General features: G+C 43.4%; 1 protein-coding gene across 3 annotated transcripts in view; it reads right to left on the minus strand.

The window, feature by feature from the left end:
• ATAD5 (ATPase family AAA domain containing 5) overlaps positions 1 to 17,599 on the minus strand; it is a 60,875-nt gene that overhangs the window by 35,336 nt on the left and 7,940 nt on the right. For all 3 annotated transcript variants that reach the window (XM_039476376.2, XM_074388392.1, XM_074388393.1), the window contains exons 3-7: positions 16,516 to 16,624; positions 11,467 to 11,631; positions 7,419 to 7,548; positions 5,477 to 5,558; positions 4,193 to 4,377 (exon numbers count right to left, since the gene is read on the minus strand). In XM_039476376.2, coding sequence (XP_039332310.1) covers positions 4,193 to 4,377; positions 5,477 to 5,558; positions 7,419 to 7,548; positions 11,467 to 11,631; positions 16,516 to 16,624 — 671 coding nt within the window. The remainder of the gene's footprint in view (positions 1 to 4,192; positions 4,378 to 5,476; positions 5,559 to 7,418; positions 7,549 to 11,466; positions 11,632 to 16,515; positions 16,625 to 17,599) is intronic.

Here is a 17,599-nt window from a genome sequence, read left to right on the forward strand (position 1 = left end):
GGAAGTTGCGGTGAGCCGAGATCGCACCATTGCACTCCACCCTGGGTAACAAGAGTGAAACTCCGTTTCAAAAAAAAAAAAAAAATCACCTAGACTTTCCTCCCAGTTATTAAAAACAAACAAATGTTAACAAACTTTCCTTTCTTTTTAAATCAACCTTGATACTTAGGTTAAAACTTTTAGGAGCCGGGTGCGGTGGCTCAAGCCTGTAATCCCAGCACTTCGGGAGGCCGAGGCGGGTGGAACACGAGGTCAAGAGATCGAGACCATCCTGGTCAACATGCTGAAACCCCGTCTCTACTAAAAATACAAAAAGTTAGCTGGGCATGGTGGCGCGTGCCTGTAATCCCAGCTACTCAGGAGGCTGAGGCAGGAGAATTGCCTGAACCCAGGAGGTGGAGGTTGCGGTGAGCCGAGATCGCGCCATTGCACTCCAGCCTGGGTAACAAGAGCGAAACTCCGTCTCAAAAAAAAAAAAAAATTAGCTGGGCATGGCCGGGCGCGGTGGCTCAAGCCTGTAATCCCAGCACTTTGGGAGGCTGAGGCGGGTGGATCACGAGGTCGAGAGATCGAGACCATCCTGGTCAACATGGTGAAACCCCGTCTCTACTAAAAATACAAAAAACTAGCTGGGCGTGGTGGCACGTGCCTGTAATCCCAGCTACTCAGGAGGCTGAGGCAGGAGAATTGCCTGAGCCCAGGAGGCGGAGGTTGCGGTGAGCCGAGATCGCGCCATTGCACTCCAGCCTGGGTAACAAGAGCGAAACTCCATCTTAAAAAAAAAAAAAAAAAGCCGGGCGCGGTGGCTCAAGCCTGTAATCCCAGCACTTTGGGAGGCCGAGGCGGGTGGATCACGAGGTCGAGAGATCAAGACCGTCCTGGTCAACATAGTGAAACCCCGTCTCTACTAAAAATACTAAAAAAAAATTAGCTGGGCATGGTGGCGCGTGCCTGTAATCCCACCCACTCAGGAGGCTGAGGCAGGAGAATTGCCTGAACCCAGGAGGCGGAGGTTGCGGTGAGCCGAGATCGCGCCATTGCACTCCAGCCTGGGTAACAAGAGGGAAACTCTGTCTCAAAAAAAAAAAAAAAAAAAAAAAATTAGCTGGGCTTGGTGGCGTGTGCCTGTAATCCCAGCTACTCAGGAGGCTGAGGCAGGAGAATTGCCTGAACCCAGGAGGCGGAGGTTGCGGTGAGCCGAGATCACGCCATTGCACTCCAGCGTGGGTAACAAGAGTGAAACTCTGTCTCAAAAAAAATAAAAAACTTTTAGGAGGGCTGGGCACGGTGGCTCATGCCTGTAATTCCAGCACTTTGGGAAGCCAAGGCGGGTGGATCATGAGGTCAAGAGATCGAGACCATCCTGTCAACATGGTGAAACCCCGTCTCTACTAAAAATACAAAAAATTAGGCCGGGCACGGTGGCTCAAGCCTGTAATCCCAGCACTTTGGGAGGCCGAGGCGGGCGGATCACGAGGTCAAGAAATCGAGACCATCCTGGTCAACATGGTGAAACCCCTTCTCTACTAAAAATACAAAACAGTAGCTGGGCATGGTGGCACGTGCCTGTAATCCCAGCTTCTTAGGAGGCTGAGGCAGGAGAATTACCCGAACCCAGGAGAAGGAGGTTGCGGTGAGCCGAGATTGCGCCATTGCACTCCAACCTGGGTAACAAGAGCGAAACTCTATCTCAAAAAAAAAAAAAAAAAAGTACAAAAAATTAGCTGGGCATGGTGGTGCGTGCCTATAATCCCAGCTACTCAGGAGGCTGAGGCAGGAGAATTGCCGGAACCCAGGAGGCTGAGGTTCCGGTGGGCCGAGATCGTGCCATTGCACTCCAGCCTGGGTAACAAGAGTGAAACTCTGTCTCAAAAACAAAAAACAAAACAAAAAACAAACAAACAAAAAATCTTTTAGGAGGCAGTTAGCATTAGCATCTTGGTCTACTTTTAAGTCAGATCTGGATTCAAACCCAACCTCTGCCACTTACTAACCTTGTGAGCACCAGGAAGACCCTAAATCTTAGTTTCTTCATCCTCACATTCAAAGTGAGGGGATAATTCTCAACCTCTTAGAGTTGTTGTGGGTATTAAACTAGATAGGTATAAGAATTGCTCGCCGGGCGCGGTGAATCAAGCCTGTAATCCCAGCACTTTGGGAGGCCGAGACGGGTGGATCACGAGGTCAAGAGATCGAGACCATCCTGGTCAACATGGTGAAACCCCGTCTCTACTAAAAATACAAAAAATTAGCTGGGCATGGTGGCGTGTGCCTGTAATCCCAGCTACTCAGGAGGCTGAGGCAGGAGAATTGCCTGAACCCAGGAGGCGGAGGTTGCGGTGAGCCGAGACTGCGCCATTGCACTCCAGCCTGGGTAACAAGAGTGAAACTCCGTCTCAAAAAAAAAAAAAAAAAAAAAAAAAAAAAAGAATTGCTCAGCAGAATTTCAGACAATAGTATGTGTTCAATAATTTTGAAGGTTGTAAGAAAGAGGTTCCCTCTGTGTTTGCCTCTCTGATCATCTATAAATAGATATCCTAAGTTTTATGGCAGCATTCCTGTGAAAATTAGTTTATCAAAATGAGGTAAGGAAAGCATAACTAATTTCTGTAGTTGAACATACTATTAGAAATTGCTATTTAGGCCGGGCGCAGTGGCTTAAGCCTGTAATCCCAGCACTTTGGGAGGCCGAGGTGGGTGGATCACAAGGTCAAGAGATCGAGACCATCCTGGTGAACATGGTGAAATGCCATCTCTACTAAAAATACAAAAAATTAGCTGGGCATGGTGGCGCGTGCCTGTAATCCCAGCTACTCAGGAGGCTGAGGCAGGAGAATTGCCTGAACCCAGGAGGCAGAGGTTTCGGTGAGCCAAGGTCGCGCCATTGCACTCCAGACTGGGTAACAAGAGCAAAACCCCGTCTCAAAAAAAAAAAAAAAGCGCCGGGCACGGTGGCTCAAGCCTGTAATCCCAGCACTTTGGGAGGCCGAGGCGGGTGGATCACGAGGTCAAGAGATCGAGACCATCCTGGTCAACATGGTGAAACCCCGTCTCTACTAAAGGTGCAAAAAATTAGCTGGGCATGGTGGCGCGTGCCTGTAATCCCAGCTACTCCAGAGGCTGAGGCAGGAGAATTGCCTGAACCCAGGAGGCGGAGGTTGCGGTGAGCCGAGATCGCGCCATTGCACTCCAGCCTGGGTAACAAGAACGAAATTCCGTCTCAAAAAAAAAAAAAGAAAAAAGAAATTGCTATTTAAAGCTGTACTGGTAAAAATAACTAGAAGGCCTCTATCAATTGAATGGCAAGAGGCAGAGATGGGAAATAAGGAAAAGCAGAATAAATTACTGGAAAGACTAGCTGGGAAATTCCCACATACAGAAGAAAGGCTAACTTTGTTGTTTTTTTTTTTTTAAGGCAGGATCTTGTTCTGTCACCTAGGCTGGAATGCAGTGGCATGATCACAACTCACTGGAGCCTTGACCTCCTAGACTCAAGTGATCCTCCCACCTCAGCCTCCAGAGTAGCTGGGATTACAGGCGTGTACCACCATGCCTAGCTATTTATTTATTTATTTATTTATGAAACAAGATCTCACTGTGTTGCCCAGGCTGGTCTCAAACTCCTGGGCTCAAGCTATTCTCCTGCACTAGCCTCTCAAAATTCTCGAATTAACAGGGATGAGACACAGCACCCAGCCTATACCATTTTATTCAGGATACCTGAGCATCTATGAGTGCTGGTAACCACAAGGGGTCCTGAAACCAAACCCAAAAATAGTGAGGGAAATTGTCTTTAGAATTCACACTGAAATCACCATAAGAATGATAATTAGGCTGGGCATGGTGGCTCACACCTGTAATCCCAGCACTTTGGGAGACCAAGGCAGGCGGATCTCCTGAGGTCGGGAGTTCAACTAAAAATACAACATTAGCCAGGCATGGTGGTATGTGCCTGTAATCCCACCTACTTGGGAGGCTGAAGCAGGAGGATCGCTTGGACCCGGGAGGCAAAGGTTGTGGTGAGCAGAGACTGCACCACTGCACTCCAGCCTAGGCAACAAGAGCGAAACTCCATCTCAAAAAAAAAAAGAATGATAATTAAACCTTAGCCTCATCTTTAAGCAACTTACATAGTTTAAAGTTACTTCTAATAGTTGAAGAGTAAATATTCAATAATGAAAAACAAACTCACCATCATCCCTTTGTTGTACATGAACGACTCTCTGGAAGCTTGAACTCACTGCATTGTACACATCCAATGTAGCAGCCTTCTTTGCAATTTGCCGTTTCAACAAATCTGGCAAACCACTCATTAGGAAGTCACGCTTTGCTTTACATTGAACATCACAATCCAGAGATTTTTCAGATGTATCTTGACTTTTAAGAAAATGATTTGAAGAAGAAAAGCTAAGGTTATAAACAAAATAAACTATACTACCTAGAAAATAAACATTTTTAAAGCTAGGCGTGGTGGCTCATGCCTGTAACACAAGTACTCTGGGAGGCTGAGGTGGGTGGGTGGATCACTTGAGGCAAGGAGTTCAAGACCAGCCTGATCAACATGTTGAAACCCCATCTCTACTAAAAATACAAAAAAATTAGCCAGGCATGGTGGCATGGTGCTTGTAATCCCAGCTACTCGGGTGGCTGAGGCACGAGAACGGCTTGAGGCTGGAAGGCAGAAATTTACCTATATATAAAATATTTATTAGGTAATTTTATATAAAATATTTAAATATTAACTTTATGTATAAAATATTATATAATGTATATATTTTATGAAAATTTTACATCTTAGGTAATTTTATATAAAATACTGACAAATTTTTTTTTTTGGGGGGTTTTCTGAGATGGAGGAGTCTCACTCTGTCGCCAGGCTAGAGTGCAACAGCACAATCTCGGCTCACTACAACTTCTGCCTCCTGGGTTCAAGTGATTCTCCTGCCTCAGCCTCCTGAGTAGCTGGATTATAGGTGTATGCCACTGAGCCCACCTAATTTTTGTATTGTTAGTAGAGACGGGGTTTCACCATCTCAGCCAGGCTGGTATCGAACTCCTGACCTTGTGATCCATCCACTTGGACTCCCAAAATGCTGGAGTTACAGGCGTGAGCCACCTCGCCCAGCAAAATACTGACAAATACTAATTTTATTAAATTTATTTAGCCGGGCATGGTGGCTCACACCTGTAATCCCAGCACTTTGGGAGGCCGAGGCAGGTGGATCACGAGATCAAGAGATCGAGACCATCCTGGTCGACATGGTGAAACCCCGTCTCTACTAAAAATACAAAAAATTAGCTGGGCATGGTGGCGCGTGCCTGTAATCCCAGCTACTCAGGAGGCTGAGGCAGGAGAATGGCCTGAACCCAGGAGGCGGAGGTTGCAGTGAGCCGAGATCGCGCCATTGCACTCCAGCCTGGGTAACAAGCGAAATTCTGTCCCAAAAAGAAAAAAAAAAATTTGTATTGGTCTTACCTGCTTTCATCAAGACTAGGGACAGGATCGGCTGCTTTTTGTGCTTTTCTTGCAAGAAATAAAGGAGCAACTTTCATTTTTCCTTAGAAAAATAAATACTTAGGTTAGTATCAATGTATACCATCTCCACCTTCAGCTACTTTCAAAACATCTTTTTGGCTTTTACAAATTTAATTTTTTAATTAAAAAATTTCAGCCGGGCACAGTGGCTCATGCCTGTAATCCCAGCACGCTGAGAGGCCAAGGCAGGAAGATCACTTGAGGTCAGGAGTTTGAGACCAGCCTAGCCAACATAGTGAAACCCCGTCTCTACTAAAAATACAAACATTAGCTGGGTGTGGTGGCAAGTGCCTGTAATCCCAGCTACTCAGGAGGCTAAGGCAGGAGAATAGCTTAAACCTGGGAGGTGAAGATTGCAGTGAGCTGAGATTGTGCCACTATACTCCAGCCTGGGTAACAGAGCAAGACAGCATCTCAATAAAAAAAAAAAAAATTCCATGGCCAGGCGCAGTGGCTCACACCTGTAATCCTAACACTTTGGAAGGCTGAGGTGGGTGGATGACCTTAGGTCAGGAGTTCAAGACCAGCCTGGCCATCAGGGTGAAACCCCATCATTTAAAAAAATAAAAATAAAAATTCCTATATAATGATCTGTTCTTTCACCCTGGCAATATCAGAATCTCCTGGGGAACTTTTTTTTTTTTAACTAGAAATTCCTACAACCCACCTCTGAAAATTCTTATTCAATATGACTAAGGAAGGACCAAAAGATTTATTAAATGTTTTAATTTACCCAGATGATGATTTTTATAATCAGTCATGTTTAGGAACCACCAACTTAACCAAAGGCAAAAGATACACAGAAATGCATTAAATTAAAATATGTTAAATTTCTCTTTGAAACACCCCCCACCTTTTTTTTTAGATGGAGTCTCACTCTGTCACCCAGGGTGGAGTACAGTGGCAAGATCTAGGCTCACTGCAGCCTCCACATCTCAGGTTCACGCAATTCTTCTGCCTCAGCCTCCTCAGTAGCTGGGACTACAGGTACATGCCGCCACACCCAACTAATTTTTTGTATTTTTAGTAGAGATAGGTTTCACCATGTTGGCCAGGATGGTCTCTATCTCCTGACCTCATGATCCACCCACCTTGGCCTCCCAAAGTGCTGGGATTACAGGCGTAAGCCACCACGCCCAGCCTGAAAAACTCTTCACTGGCAGGAGTTTGAGACCAGCCTGGCTAACATGGTAAAACCCTCTTTATTAAAAATACAAAAAATAGCTGGGCAGGTGGCACAGGCCTATAGTCCCAGATACTTGGGAGGCTTAAGCAGGAGAATCGCTTGAACCCGGGAGGCAGAAGTTGCAGTGAGCAGAGATCACACCACTGCACTCCAGCCTAAGTAACTGAGCAAGACTCTGATTCAAAAAAAAAAAAACAAAACTCTTCACTGGGGCCAGGTGCAGTGGCTCAAGCCTGTAATCCCAGCACTTTGGGAGGCTGAGGCAGGTGGATCATGAGGTCAAGAGATCAAGACCATCTTAGTCAACATGGTGAAACCCCATCTCTACTAAAAATACAAAAAATTAGCTGGGCGTGGTGGCGCGTGCCTGTAATCCCAGCTACTCAGGAGGCTGAGGCAGAAGAATTGCCTGAACCCAGGAGGCAGAGGTTGCAGTGAGCCGAGATCGCGCCATTGCACTCCAACCTGGGTAACAAGAGCGAAACTCCATCTCACAAAAAAAAAAAAACAAAAACAACTCTTCACTATATCATATCTTTACTTATTAAAATAGAAATATAATACAGTTAAAGTCTTACATAAGATACGAAATTTGAATCATGAGCACATTCAGAATATCCCAAAACACAAAAACAAAACAAAACAAAAAACCCAAACATTCTAATATACATCCTAAATGTCATTAAATCTGATTACCAGGTACATTTTTAGTGGCTGTGTTAAGTTTTTTTCCTAGCACATCATTTAAACACTGAAGTTTTTGCTTCTTATTTTTCTCCGGATGCTTTAAAGAAGTAGGACTTGAATCTATTATTATAACTGAGTCCTAAAACAAAATAAGAGAAAGAAATTTAATTAAGTCATATAATTAATGTCATTGAAATTTCAAAAGAATCACAGTGATAGAAACCATAGTAAAAATAATTACCAGCTCCATACATCTCCCCATCAGATATTACCTGATAGAAACAGAAAACACATGCCAGATAGCAGGAATCCAAGCTTACATCATACAAGTTTATATATCACAGTGAGTTTATGATGACCATGGGCTTTCTTTTTTTTTTTTTTTTTTTTTTTTTTTTTTGAGACGGAGTTTCGCTCTTGTCGCCCAGGCTGTAGTGCAGTGGTGCAATGTCGGCTCACTGCAACCTCCACCTCCCAGGTTCAAGCGATTCTCTTGCCTCAGCTTCCCAAGTAGCTGGAATTACAGGCACACACCACCACACCCAGCTAATTTTGTATTTTTAGTAGTGATGGAGTTTCACCATTTTCTTCATGCTGGTCTTAAACTCCTGACCTCAAGTGATCCACCTTCCTCAGCCTCCCAAAGTGCTGGGATTACAGGCATGAGCCACCGCATCCGCTCTTTTTGTTTTTTTTGTTTTGTTTTGTTTTGAGACAGAATCTCGCTCTATCTCCCAGGCTGAAGCACTGCAACCTCCACCTTCTGGGTTCAAGCGATTCTTCTGCCTCAGCCTCCCAAGTAGCTGGAACTACAGGCACACGCCACCATGCCTGGCTAATTTTTGTATTTTTGGTAGACCTGGGGTTTTGCCATGTTGGCTAGGCTGGTCACAAATTCCTGACCTCAGGTGACCCATCTGCCTCGGCCTCCCATAGTGAAACCCCGTCTCTACTAAAAATACAAAAATTACCCAGGTATAGGGGCATGTGCCTGTAGTCCCAGCTACTCAGGAGGCTGAGGAGAGAGAATTGCTTGAACCTGGGAGGTGGAGGAGGTTGCAGTGAGCTGAGACCTCGCCACTGCACTCCAGCCTGGGCAACAGAGTGAGACTCTGTCTCAAAATAAATAAATAAATAAATAAACAAACTAACTAACTAACTAACTAACATATGACCTGGCATTCATATGAAGAAAATTTTTTAAAGCAACTAACAGACTGTATTCCAAATAAACAGTCAATATGACCAAGTTATAAAAAGTCTGATTATAGCCCTGTTAGAACTGTACACCCTAGAAATGTATTAGAATGAAGTTTGTTGGCCAGGTGCGGTGTAATCCCAGCACTTTGTGGGGCTGAGGAGGGTGGATCACCTGAGGTCAGGAGTTCAAAACCAGGCTGGCCAACATGGTGAAACCCTGTCTCTACTAAAAATACAAAAAAAAAATAGCCAGGCATGGTGGCGCACACCTGTAATCCCAGCTACTCAGGAGGCTGAGACAGAATTGCTTGAACCTGGGATGCAGAGGTTACAGTAAGCAGAGATGATGCCACTACACTCCAGCCTGGGCGACAGAGTGTGACTCCATCTCAAAAAAAAAAAGAAAAATGAATTAAGTTTTTATTTTCATGTCATCAACATAGATTTTCTGAGCACTTAACATATGTGAGGCAATACAGAAGAAACTGGGAACACACAAGCAAAACTCAAGAATTGGCCTCAAATGTTACATCTGAATATAGAGGAGAAAGGGAGAGCTAATCCATGAACGGATAGTTTAAACTAGTTATAATATGGCATGGTGAGTGCACTACCAATACAAAAAAATATACAAAAGTAAAGTAGACATCAGGAAAGAAACTATTTGTTTTGTAGGCATCAGCATAGCTTTCATTATTTTATTTTGTTTTATTTTTTATTTTTTGTTGTTGAGACAGAGTCTTGCTCTGTCGCCCAGGCTGGAGTGCAGTGGCATGATCTTGGCTCACTGCAACCTCCGCCTCCCGAGTTCGAGCAATTCTCCTGCCTGAGCTTCCCGAGTAGCTGGGATTACATTACAGGTGCATGCCACCACGCCTGGCTAATTTTTATATTTCTAGTACAGATGGAGTTTCACCATGTTGGTCAGGCTGGTCTCAAACTCCTAACCTTGTGATCTGCACACTTAAGCCTCCCAAAGTGCAGGGATTACAGGCATGAGCCACTGTGCTTAGGCCGTTATTTTTTGTTATTGTTACTTTTTCTTTTTATATATTCTATCAGAAGAGTCTTTTTTTTTTTTTTTTGAGACGGAGTTTCGCTCTTGTTACCCAGGCTGGAGTGCAATGGCGCGATCTCGGCTCACCGCAACCTCCGCCTCCCGGGTTCAGGCAATTCTCCTGCCTCAGCCTCCTGAGTAGCTGGGATTACAGGCACGTGCCACCATGCCCAGCTATTTTTTTTGTATTCTTAATAGAGACGGGGTTTCACCATCTTGACCAGGATGGTCTCGATCTCTTGACCTCGTGATCCACCCGCCTCGGCCTCCCAAAGTGCTGGGATTACAGGCTTGAGCCACCATGCCCGGCAGAAGAGTCTTGAATACAAGCAAAGCTTGAAGGAGTTGGTAAAATGTTCAGAATAGCCAAAAAGTGGAAACAACACAAATGTCCATCAACTAATGAATGGGGTATTTGGCAATAAAAAGAAATATGAGGCTACAACATAAATCCTGAAAATACATCCTAAGCAATAGAAGCCAGACACAAAAAAATCACATTATATGATACCATTCATATGAAATGTCCAGAACAGGCAAATCTAGAGACAGAAAAAGATTAGTCTAGGGCTGTTGGAATGAGGGGATTGGGGGTGACAACTAAGAAGAAAAGAGTTTATTTTTGGGGTAATGAAAATGTTCTAAAATTGACTATAGTAATAAATGCACAACTCTATCAATATACAAATGCCACTGAACTGTACACTTTAAATGGTGAAGTGCATGGTAAATGAATTATATCTCTATTAAACTTGTTGGTTTTTTTTTTTTTTTTTTTTTTTTTTTTGAGATGGAGTCTCACTCTGTCACCCAGGCTGGAATACAATGGCGCAATCTCGGCTCACTGTAACCTCTGCCTCTCCAAGTGATTCTCCTGACTCAGCCTCCTGAGTAGCTGGGATTACTCCTGAGTAGCTGGGATTACAAGTTTGCATCACCATACCTGGCTAATTTTTGTATTTTTAGTAGAGACAGGGTTTCACCATGTTGGTCTCGAACTCCTGACCTCATGATCTGCCCGCCTCGGTCTCCCAAAGTGCTGGGATTACAAGCGTGAGTCGCCACGCCCAGCCACAATTTAAGTATTTTTTTCAGTATTTTTTTCAAAAGGGGAGGTACTGGCAGTTGGCAGGATCTCAAAGCTTGAGTAGGAATTCCTCACATAGAAGAGTACCTGGAATGTATATTTCAAGCTGATAACAATAAAATGAATACCGTGAAAACTGCACCATTTAGGGAAAAATGAACAATTTAGTGTGACTACAGCAAAGAGTTGTTTTGAAGAAAGGGAAGAGGGCCAGGCACAGTGGCTCCCACCTGTAATCCCAGCACTGTGGGAGGCCAAGGCGGGTGGATCACCTGAGTTCAGGAGTTCAAGACCAGCTTGGCCAATCATGGTGAAACCCCATCTCTACTAAAAATACACCTGTAATCTCAGCTACCTGGGAAGCTGAGGCAGGAGAATTGCTTGAACACAGGAGATAGAAGTTGCAGTGAGCCGAGATCATGCCATTGCACTCTAGCCTGGGCAACAAGGGCAAAACTCTGTCACAAAAAAATTTAAAAAAGGGGGAGAGGTAGTTCAGCCTTTGAAAGATCTTGAGTGACTTACGAAGGATTCAAACTTATTCTGCAAACAAAAAAAGGAGAAGGCTTTTAAAGCAAAACTGAAAATAATATTCTCTCTACCACTTCAAGCTATCACACAAACCTGCCTTATAACTTTATAATAGTTTCCTTCTCCCACTCCAAACAGCAAAATGGAGAGGATTTATACCAACAGATATTTGTAATACTTACTTCTGTTTCGGACAATTTCTTCCTTTCAGAAAGTGTCTGATGTCTAGAGGAACGCCTTAAGGGAATCACTATTTCTTCAGTCACCTTTGACCTACTGATGTGTAAAGCTTTTGCTTTTTCAATCAATTGTTTTGCTTTTGATATGTTTTTGGAAGCATTGCTTGCCTAGACAAAAAAAACTGAAATATTAATTTCTATCACTGGAAAATATTTTATATTTACTAAAAGAAAAAATATAATCACAAATCACATTAAATAATCAATAAAGAAATGATTATTCAGATCTTACCAGAGACCTTAAATTGAAATGTATCTAGTTATTATTAATTTGCCTTTATTTCTTACTTGAAGTTATCCAAGTAAATAAATTTACATGTGAACAAAATACCCAGGAGGATGTCTGTAGTACAGACTTGGCAGTGTATTTTTAAATTTTAGTCACCAAATTCAAGCAAAGTACTTTCCAAATACAGTTACCCAGTCTACTGTATGTGTGGCTCTAGGCTGGATACTATCAAGAAAATAATATTGTAACACATGGACCTTGGCCTCAAGGTTTTGTTTTTTTTTTTGTTTTTTTTTTTGTTTTTTGAGACAGAGTCTAGCTCTGCCGCCCAGCCTGGAGTGCAATGGCATGACCTCAGCTCACTGCAACCTCCCCCTCCCAGGTTCAATAGATTCTCCTGCCTCAGCCTCTGAAGTAGCTGGGACTACAGGAGCCCACCACCACACCCAGCTAATTTTTGCATTTTTAGTAGAGACGTCGTTTTACCATGTTGGCCAGTCTGATCTCAAATCCTGACCTCTGGTAATCTGCCTGCCTCAGCCTTTCAAAGTGCTGGGATTACAGGAATGACCCACCATACCCAGTCTCAAGGTTCTTATGTATGATAAAGAAGAAAGAGTACAGGGTCAGGTGCGGTGGCTCAAGCCTGTAATCCTAGCACTTTGGGAGGCTGAGGCGGGTGGATCACGAGGTCGAGAGATCAAGACCATCCTGGTCAACATGGTGAAACCCCATCTCTACTAAAAATACAAAAAATTAGCTGGGCATGGTGGCGCGTGCCTGTAATTCCAGCTACTCAGGAGGCTGAGGCAGGAGAATTGCTTGGACCCAGGAGGCGGAGGTTGCAGTGAGCCGAGATCGCGCCATTGCACTCCAACCTGGGTAACAAGAGTGAAACATAGGTATAGTACAATTATATAGTGTACATTATTATTGTGTGTATCATTATATGTATATACATCACACATACCTACATATAGAGAGAGAGAGAAACAGAGACAGAGCAAGAAGATCTATTACATAAAAAATACAACATAAGGCCAGGTACAGTGGCTCATGCCTGTAATCCTAGAACTTTGGGAGGCCCAGGAGAGAAGATCACTTGAGCCCAGGAATTCGGAGCCAGCCTGGGCAATATAGCAAGACCCTATCTCTATAAAACTTTAAAAATTAGCCAGGCATGATGGTGCAAACCTGTAGTCCCAAGTACTTGGGAGTCTGAGGTGGGAGGATGGATTGAGCCTGGGGAGTTGAGCCTGCAGTGAGCCGTGATTACGCCACCACACTCTAGCCTGGGCAACAGAGTAAAACTGTCTCAAAAAACAAACAAGAATTACAACACAGTAGGTTAGAGTGCAAAGAGTATTTTAGGCTGAATCCTTTGGAGCAAAGTTGAAAAGGTATTTTGATATGGAAAAAGAGCATCAGGTAAGAATAAAGTCTGACCTTCAGGCTTAGCACTGCCATTGACGTACAATGTGACCATGTACATTTAAATATTATCTTCCAGAGAATGTGCTTTCCATATTGAGTTCAACAAGTTTTTATGTTGGAATTAAACATACACAGAAAGATGCAGAACACTTTACATTATATGATCGATCCTTTTATAAAAAATACATACATTTAAGCAGAGAAAAGATGGCTGGAGAGAAAAAATCTAACTATTAAAAAACTATTATCTGCAAGGATAAACAATAAACTGTTATCAATATGGGGTTCTTAGGAGAACCAGTTTACTCCTTATTCTCACAGAAACATGAAAAATCTGGCCAGGCACAGTGGCTCATGCCTGTGATACCAGCATTGTGGGAGTCCAAGGCTGCAGGATTGCTTGAGTTCAGGAGTTTGAGAACAGCCTGGGCAAAATAGCAAGACCTTGTCTCTACAAAAATAACAAATGGAAAATAAAAGAAAAACAAAAAAGGAAAATCTCACCCAGAAAATTACTAAGATTTTCTCCTAGAGCTAGTAAACAAGCCTGGATAAGGCTTCAGTAAACAAGGGCCCTGTGGTAAAAGGTTCATTGACAGACTGAGACAAAATAACTGATCTAAGTTTAGATAAAGGTCCTAATTTAGACACATTTAATTATGAGACTTCTGTTACTGGAAAATTTACTATTAAATCCCAATTTTAAGTAGTACATAAGGCAAAACAAGACATATCTCTAAAAAAATTAAAGTCGAAGCTGTCTTCTAGAATTAAGAAAAATAAAATATATGGGACAAAGTTCATCGCAGAGACTTTTAACCTTTAGCTATGGTACGATCAGCTGGAATCTTGCATGTTTTCCCAAAGACTACAGACCATCTTTCTAACTACTTACAGTTGTGTAACCCTAGGAAAGACACTTCCCAGAGTCACAAAAAAAAGCCTTTTCCTTATGCTATGAACTAACAGCAAGTTTCTTCATCTATAAAACAGGGTTAAATACTATTTACTTAGGCCAGGTGTGGTGGCTCAAGCCTGTAATCCCAGCACTTTGGGAGGCCGAGGCGGGTGGATCACGAGGTGGAGAGATCAAGACCATCCTGGTCAACATGGTGAAACCCCGTCTCTACTAAAAATACAAAAAATTAGCAGGGCATGGTGGCTCGTGCCTGTAATCCCAGCTACTCAGAAGGCTGAGGCAGGAGAATTGCCTGAACCCAGGAGGCGGAGGTTACGGAGAGCCGAGATCGCGCCATTGCACTCCAGCCTGGGTAACAAGAGCGAAACTCCGTCTCAAAAAAAAAAAAGAAAAAAAAATACTATTTACTTTATGAGATAAAAGCACAGTGCCTAGAATGTGATGTCAAAAATGACAGCTGTTAAATAAAAGCAAAGGAAAGTGGTTTTCACCCAAGGATTAATTCAGAGTCACCTTGGTGGCTTTTTCAAAACACACATACCCTGTACCTACTTCAATTCTGCCATGGTGGGGACAAGGACCTTATTTTGCAGAAACAACTAAACCATTCTGATATATCTTGCCTCTCCCTTTAGATCTGTCATTTTTCAAGTGGAAGTGATTATTTTCCCCTCCAGGGGATATTTAGCATTGACTGGACACATTTTTGGTTGTCATAATACGAGAGTTACTTGGGGTTCTACTGGCATCTTATGGATAGAGGCCAGAGGGCTGCTAAATGCACAGGACAGCCCTCCACAGCAAAGAATTATCCAGCCAAAATGTCAATAATAGCAAGGTTGAGAAACTCTGTTTTTGAGTCTCTGATCAACAGAAATAAGCCAAAAATTCAATCATGACCTATAGGTACTGTGACAGACTGAATGTTATCTCCTAAAAATTCATATGTTGGAATCCTAACCCTTTATGTGATAGTATTAGGAGGTCATGAGGGTGGAGTCCTCTCTCTACATGTTCTCTACCATGTGAGAAAACAAGCCAGCCATCTGCAGACCTCATCAGACACTGCATCAGTTGACGTGTGATTGTGCATTTCTCAATCCCCGTAACTGTGAGAAATACATTTGTCGTTTAAGTCACTCAGTCTACAGTAATTAGTTACAGCAGCCCAAACTAAGATTGGTAGTGTTAGGGAAACTGATCACAATATAAACTCACTAAGAAAGCTTTTCATAAATAACTTATATTCTGCCTTTATCAGTTGCTTTCACCTCACAATAAGGTATCTTTTTTTTTTTTTTTTTTCTGAGACGGAGTTTCGCTCTTATTACCCAGGCTGGAGTGCAATGGCGCGATCTCGGCTCACCACAACCTCCGCCTCCTGGGCTCAGGCAATTCTCCTGCCTCACCCTCCTGAGTAGCTGGGATTACAGGCACACGCCACCACGCCCAGCTAGTTTTTTGTATTTTTAGTAGAGACGGAGTTTCACTATGTTGACCAGGATGGTCTCGATCTCTCGACCTCGTGATCCACCCGCCTCGGCCTCCCAAAGTGCTGGGATTACAGGCTTGAGCCACCGCGCCCGGCCCACAATAAGGTATCTTAATCAACCAGAGGAAAGAGATAATAGTGAAAAATATCATAAGGTTGTAGTTAACCAATTTATGAAATACACGAATTTTCTTTTGGCTCAGTACTTCCAATAGTAATGTGCGGTTTTTTGGTATCTTATTTTTGTTTTTGCTTTGAGATGGAGTCTCGCTGTGTCGCCCAGGCTAGAATGCAGTGGCATTATCTCAGTTCACTGCAACCTCTGCCTCCTGGGTTCAAACGATTCTCCTGCCTCAGCCTCCCAAGTAGCTGGGACTATAGGCAAGCGCCATCACGCCTGGCTAACTTTTTGTACTTTTTGTAGAGACGGGGTTTCACCATGTTAGCCAGGATGGTCTCGATCTCCTGACCTCATGATTTGCTCGCCTCAGCCTCTCAAAGTGCTGGGATTACAGGCATGAGCAACTGTGCCTGGCCTTTTTTTTTTTTTTTTTTTTTTTTTTTTGAGACGGAGTTTTGCTCTTGTTACCCAGGCTGGAGTGCAATGGCGCGATCTCGGCTCACCGCAACCTCCGCCTCCTGGGTTCAGGCAATTCTCCTGCCTCAGCCTCCTGAGTAGCTGGGATTACAGGCACCCGCCACCACGCCCAGCTAATTTTTTGTATTTTTAGTAGAGACGGAGTTTCACCATGTTGACCAGGATGGTCTAGATCTCTCGACCTTGTGATCCACCCGCCTCGGCCTCCCAAAGTGCTGGGATTACAAGCTTGAGCCACCGCGCCCGGCCGTGCCTGGCCTTTTATTTGTTTTTTAGGGAAACAGAATGCCACTTATAGGACTCTCTAATATTTTAATTACCTTTCTAGTCTGAGAAATAAAATCTCCATCAGTTGCTTCAGATTTCTCAGATCTTTTGTTAGATTTTTTCTTGGATTTTTTGGGAGTACTAATTCTGGTGAATTTCATTCTGAAAGAAAAATATCCAGAAACATGTCCATGATTATAACATACAACAATCTCAATTAAATATAGGTAAGATAGAGCTTGTACAGTGGTGTCTGTATGTAATCCCAGCTACTCAGGAGCCTGATATGGAAGGATTACTTGACCCCAGGAGTTCAAGACCAGACTGGTCAACACAGTGAGACCTTGTTTCCAGACAGATAGCTAGAGATACATAGATAGACAGATAGCTAAGAACCAACTAGGGCTCCAATTTCTGGACTGTTTTAAAACGGGAGAAAAAAAATAATTCCCATCAGTTTCAAACCAGTGATTCCACCTCACACAGTGAGTAAGTCAAACTCACTGGGGATGGTGGCTCACATCTGCAATCCCAATACTTTGGGAGGACAAGGCAGGCAGATCAGTTAAGGTCAGGAGTTCAAGACTGGCCTGGCCAACATGGTGATGAAACTCTGTCTCTACTAAAAATACAAGAAATCAACAGGGCATGGTGGGACGCATCTGTAATCAGCTACTCAGGAGCTGAGGCACAAGAATCTCTTGAACCTAGGAGGCAGAGATTGCCGTGAGCTGACATCACCCCACTGCACTCCAGCCTGGACAACAGAGTGAGACTCCATCTCAAAAATAAAATAAAATAAAATATAAAAATAAAAATGAAAGGTCAGGCTCAGTGGCTCACACTTGTAATCCCAGCACTTTGGGAGGCCAAGGCAGGTGGATCACAAGGTCAGGAGTTAGAGACCAGCCTGATCAACATGGTGAAATCCTGTCTTTCCTAAAAATACAAAAATTAGCCAGGCGTTGTGGCACACGCCTGTAATCCCAGCTACTCAGGAGGCTGAGACAGGAGAATCGCTTGAACCCAGGAAGCAAAGGTTGCAGTAAGCCGAGATAGCACCATTGCACTCCAGCCTGGGCAACAGAATAAGATGCCATCTCAAAATAAATAAATAAATAATTTTTAAAACAAATT

Source organism: Saimiri boliviensis, chromosome 17 (assembly GCF_048565385.1).
Source record: "Saimiri boliviensis isolate mSaiBol1 chromosome 17, mSaiBol1.pri, whole genome shotgun sequence".
Taxonomy (NCBI): Eukaryota; Metazoa; Chordata; class Mammalia; order Primates; family Cebidae; genus Saimiri; species Saimiri boliviensis.